General features: G+C 43.1%; 1 protein-coding gene across 1 annotated transcript in view; it reads left to right on the plus strand.

Moving 5' to 3' along the window:
- rev3l (REV3 like, DNA directed polymerase zeta catalytic subunit) overlaps positions 1-3,106 on the plus strand; it is a 197,982-nt gene extending 194,876 nt beyond the window's left edge. The window contains exon 32 of the mRNA XM_078399911.1: positions 2,155-3,106. Within this exon, the coding sequence (XP_078256037.1) occupies positions 2,155-2,295 (141 nt within the window). The 3' untranslated portion in view covers positions 2,296-3,106. The remainder of the gene's footprint in view (positions 1-2,154) is intronic.
- Positions 3,107-6,000: the final 2,894 nt, after the last annotated feature.

Raw genomic sequence — 6,000 nt, forward strand, 5'->3', positions numbered from 1 at the left:
GAAGAAGACAGAAAAATTACACAAAGTGCCGGAGTAACTCAGCGGGTCAGTCAGCAAATGTGTAGAATGTGAATGGGTGATGGTTTGGGATCCTTCTTCAGACTTGTGAGTGGTGGCGTGGGTCTCTGATGATGCTGTGTTTAGTTCTGTCTCGGCCCTTCTGTAGATCCCTTCGATGGTGGGGAGATCAGTGCCTGTGATGGACCGGGCAATGAAACATAGAAAATAGGTGCAGGAGGCCATTTGGTCCTTCGAGCCAGCACCGCCATGCACCGTTATCATAGCTGATCATCCACAATCAGTAACCTGTGCCTGCCTTCTCCCCATATCCCTTGATTCCACTAGCCCCTAAAGCTCTATCTAACTCTCTTTTAAATTCATCCTGTGAATTGGCCTCCACTGCCCTCTGTGGCAGAGAATTCCACTAATTCACAACTCTCTGGGGGATTTTTTTTTTTCTCGCCTCAGTTTTAAATGGCTTCCCCTTTATTCTTAGACTGTGTGGCCCCTGGTTCTGGACTCCCCCAACATTGGGAACATTTTTCCTGCATCTAGCTTGTCCAGTTATTTTATAATTTTATACGTCTCTTATAAGATTCCCTCTCATCCTTCCAAACTTCAGTGAACAAGCCCAGTCTTTCCAATCTTTCCTCATATGACAGTCCCGCCATCCCGGGGATTAACCTGGTGAACCTACGCTGCACTGCCTCAATAGCAAGGATGTCCTTCCACAAATTAGGAGACAAAAACTGCACACAATATTCCAGATGTGGTCTCACCAGGGCCCTGTACAACTGCAGAAGGACCTCTCTGCTCCTTTACTCAAATCCTCTTGTTATGAAGGTCGACATGCCATTAGCTTTCTTCACTGCCTGCTGTACCTGCACTCTTACTTTCAGTGACTGGTGTACAAGGACACCCAGGTCTCGTTGCGCTTCCCCTTTACCTAACTTGACACCATTGAGATAATAATCTGCCTCCGTGTTTTTGCCGCCAAAGTGGACAACATCACATTTATCTACATTATACTGCATCTGCCCACTCACTCAACCTGTCCAAGTCACCCTGCAACCTCCTAACATCCTCTTCGCAGTTCACACTGCCACCCTGCTTTGTGTCATCAGCAAACTTGCTCGTGTTACTTCTAATTCCATCATCCAAAGCATTAATATATATGGTAAACAGTTGCGGCCCCAACACCGAGCCTTGCGGCACTCCACTCGCCACTGCCTGCCATTCTGAAAAGGACCCGTTTACTCCTACTCTTTGCTTCCTGTCTGCCAACCAATTCTCTATCCATGTCAACACCCTACCCCCAATACCATGTGCTCTAATTTTATTCACCAATCTCCCGTGTGGGACCTTATCAAAGGCTTTCTGAAAGTCCAGATACACTACATCCACTGGCTCTCCTTCATCCATTTTACTTGTCACATCCTCAAAATTTTCCAGAAGATTAGTCATGCATGATTTCCCCTTCATAAATCCATGCTGACTTGGACTTATCCTTTTACTGCTATCCAAATGCACCGTTATTACCTCTGTAATAATTGACTCCAGCATCTTCCCCACCACCGATGCCAGTGTCCACCACTCTCTGTAGATCCCTTTGATGGTGGGGAGGTCAGGGCCGGGCAGTGGGCTCCTCTGTGCTTTCATGAGCAACGGTCATTGGTTTCTGTATAGTCTCTTGTACCAGGTGCAGTGCAAGACTAACCCCATACATAAACACAATCTCCCCAGTCAGTGCAGTTTGTACACAACAGCCCACCGACAAGCCCATATGCAAGAGGCACCATTTTACTATTTCATCTGTTTAAGTTAGATAGAGCTCTAGGGGCTAGCGGAATCGAGGGGTATGGGGAGAAGGCAGGCACGGGTTACTGATTGTGGATGATCAGCCATGATCACAATGAATGGCGATGCTGGCTCAAAGGGCCGAATGGCCTCCTCCTGCACCTATTGTCTATGTTTCTACGTTTCTACAGTCCCAGCTGCAGCTGGCCACAAAGGCCCATTCCTCCATTCCATGGCCCCTCGAACCTTCGTCCCTCTTCACACCTGGCCCACTGTTTTGTGAATTGTCAGTGTTTTAATTGCTTTGCCTTTTCTTTACCGAAAACTTCTATTTACCGAAAGTCTTCTCGCTTGTAGATTTGCAGGAACTGCACAGGCAGCATGGACAAGCAGGTTCAGTGCATCTCGTTGGACTGTCCAGTGCTGTACAAGCTGTTTGGTGTCGGCCGTGACCTGAGGCGAGCCCCCTACCTCCGGCAACTCCTGGACCAGTTTTAACCACACTAATCCACTCCACGTTGTGCTACTCTGAGTGAGCTCGCTCCCACTGCGAGACCGGAACCCAACGGCCAACTCGGGCGGGTTGTGCTGCATGTGTCGAGAGTGGGATGGATGGATGGATGGATGCTGTGTTCTGCATCCATCATCACTAGTTGGAAGGTCATTTTTAAAACAAAGCTGTGAATCAAGTGATTTCCACCGAAGAACAGATCTTTGAACAGCCCTGTAAATAACGAACTGTACAGTAGTAATTTCATATCCGACGATGTTAAATGGAATACTCAGATCAGAGTGATTTACAAAACTGTGGTGCAAATATCCAGCTGCATATGTTTACAAATGATTTTCTACAATATATTGAAGTCCGTGTTGTACGTTTTGGAAACTTTTCAAGTCTATATTTTTTTGTTTACCTTTTTGATAGTTGCTTTATTGAGTGTGCACAGTAGTGAACTTTGGAGTACAGATGTAGCAGTTTGTTAAAGACAAGGTCATGTCAATGTTTCTGGGTGATTTGCTACAAAAAAACACAATCATGGCTAGACACAATATTGGAAACCGTGCTAAGTGGGGTTGTTGCAATATTTTAATTATTTATTTGGATGGTTTATTATGGCACTTGATATCTTTTTAAGAATTTATATTGTTTTCAAAGAAAAATTTAACATTGTGATGTTTGATTTGCCAAAATTTGTACAAATGAGGCACTTTTTTCCCGATAGTTGTAAAGCTGTATTGAAATATAAAGGAATTATATGATTCTGTTAATTTTGCATTTCTGATTTGTTATACTTTACCACTACTAATCCTCAACCTTGAATTTTTCCTTTTTATCTGCTTTTGTTTAATATACTGTTATTAATTTTGAAATCAGATTATTAAAAGTTTACCTTGTTTAAATACTAGTTGTTGTTTAGAGTGTAATCTTTCAGTTCTATAATTCCGTAGTTGGTTAGAAGTGCTGATCGTAGAAAAGGGTGTGTGTTCAAATCTGGAGTGGCTTGTGCTGCGCTGTTCAGGAGCGCACGCCTCTTATAGAGAGAGACCTATAAAATTATAAAAGGACTGGACAAGCTAGATGCAGGAAAAATGTTCCCAATGTTGGGGGGAGTCCAGAACCAGGGGCCACACTCTAAGAATAAAGGGGAGGCCATTTAAAACTGAGGTAGGAAGGAACTTTTTCACCCAGAGAGTTGTGAATTTGTGGAATTCTCTGCCACAGAGGGCAGTGGAGGCCAAATCACTGGATGAATTTAAAAGAGAGTTAGATAGAGCTCTGGGGGCTAGTGGAATCAAGGGATATGGGGAGAAGGCAGGCACGGGTTACTGATTGTGGATGATCAGCCGTGATCACAATGAATGGTGGTGCTGGCTCGAAGGGCCAAATGGCCTCCTCCTGCAACTATTTTCTATATAACCATATAACCATATAACAACTACAGCACGGAAACAGGCCCGTTCGGCCCTACCAGTCCACGCCGACCACTCTCCCTGACCTAGTCTCATCTACCTGCACTCAGACCATAACCCTCCAATCCCCTCCTATCCATATACCTATCCAATTTACTCTTAAATAATAAAATCGAGCCAGCCTCCACCACTTCCACCGGAAGCCCATTCCATACAGCCACCACCCTCTGAGTAAAGAAGTTACCCCTCATGTTACCCCTAAACTTTTGTCCCTCAATTCTGAAGCTATGTCCTCTTGTTGGAATCTTCCCCACTCTCAAAGGGAAAAAGCCTACCCACGTCAACTCTGTCCGTCCCTCTCAAAATTTTTAAAACCTCTATCAAGTCCCCCCTCAACCTTCTACGCTCCAAAGAATAAAGACCCAACCTGCTCAACCTCTCTCTGTAGCTTAAGTGCTGAAACCCAGGCAACATTCTAGTAAATCTCCTCTGTACCCTCTCCATTTTGTCGACATCCTTCCTATAATTTGGCGACCAGAACTGCACACCATACTCCAGATTCGGCCTCACCAATGCCCTGTACAATTTTAACATTACATCCCAACTTCTATACTCGATGCTCTGATTTATAAAGCCAAACATACCAAACGCCTTCTTCACCACCCTATCCACATGAGATTCCACCTTCAGGGAACAATGCACAGTTATTCTCAGATCCCTCTGTTCCACTGCATTCCTCAATTCCCTACCATTTACCCTGTACGTCCTATTTTGATTTGTCCTACCAAAATGCAGCACCTCACACTTATCAGCATTAAACTCCATCTGCCATCTTTCAGCCCACCCTTCCAAAAGGCCCAAGTCTCTCTGTAGACTTTGAAACTCTACTTCATTATTAACTACACCACCTATCTTAGTATCATCTGCATATTTACTAATCCAATTTGCCACACCATCATCCAGATCATTAATGTAAATGACAAACAACAGTGGACCCAACACAGATCCTTGGGGTACTCCACTAGACACTGGCCTCCAACCTGACATACAATTATCAACCATTACCCTCTGGTATCTCCCATTCAGCCATTGTTGAATCCATCTTGCAACCTCACTATTAATACCCAACGATTTAACCTTCTTAATCAACCTTCCATGTGGAACCTTGTCAAATGCCTTACTGAAGTCCATATAGACAACATCCACAGCCTTACCCTTATCAATTTCCCTGGTAACCTCTTCAAAAAATTCAAGAAGATTAGTCAAACATGACCTTCCAGGCACAAATCCATGTTGACTGTTTCTAATCAGGCCTTGTTTATCCAAATAAGTATATATATTGTCCCTAAGTATCTTTTCCATTAATTTTCCCACCACAGACGTCAAACTAACAGGTCTATAATTGCTAGGTTTACTTTTAGAACCTTTTTTAAACAAAGGCACAACATGCGCAATGCGCCAATCTTCCGGCACCATCCCCGTTTCTAATGACGTTTGAAATATTTCCGTCATAGCCCCTGCTATTTCTGCACTAACTTCCCTCAATGTCCTAGGGGATATCCTATCAGGACCTGGAGACTTATCCACTTTTATATTTTTCAAAAGTGTCCGTACCTCCTCTTCTTTAATCCTCCTAATTTCCATCACTACTCTACTTGTTTCGCTTACCTCACATAATTCAATATCCTTCTCCTCGGTGAATACCGAAGAAAAGAAATTGTTTAATATCTCCCCCATTTCTTCCGGCTCAGCACATAGCTGTCCACTCTGACTCTCTAATGGACCAATTTTATCCCTCGCTATCCTTTTGCTATTGACATATCTGTAGAACCCCTTGGGGTTTACTTTTACATTACTTGCCAAATATCTTTTTTTCACTTTTCTAATTTCCTTAAGATTCCTTTTACATTCTTTATATTCCTCAAGAACCTCATTTACTCCCTGCCGCTTATATTTATTGTATATCTCCCTCTTTTTCCGAACCAAGTGTCCAATTTCCCTGGAAAACCACGTCTCTTTCAAATTATTATTCTTTCCTTTCCACCGAACAGGGACATAAAGACTCTGTACTCTCAAAATTTCACCTTTAAATATCCTCCATTTCTCTATTATATCCTTTTCATAAAACAAAAAGTTCCATTTCACTCCTTTTAAATCCTTTCTCATCTCCTCAAAATTAGCCTTTCTCCAATCCAAAATCTCAACCCTTGGTCCAGATTTGACCTTCTCCATAATTATATTGAAACTAATGGCATTGTGATCACTAGACCCAAAGTGCTCCTCAACACATAC

The sequence above is a fragment of the Rhinoraja longicauda genome, chromosome 5 (genome assembly GCF_053455715.1).
Source record: "Rhinoraja longicauda isolate Sanriku21f chromosome 5, sRhiLon1.1, whole genome shotgun sequence".
In the NCBI taxonomy this organism is placed as follows: Eukaryota; Metazoa; Chordata; class Chondrichthyes; order Rajiformes; family Arhynchobatidae; genus Rhinoraja; species Rhinoraja longicauda.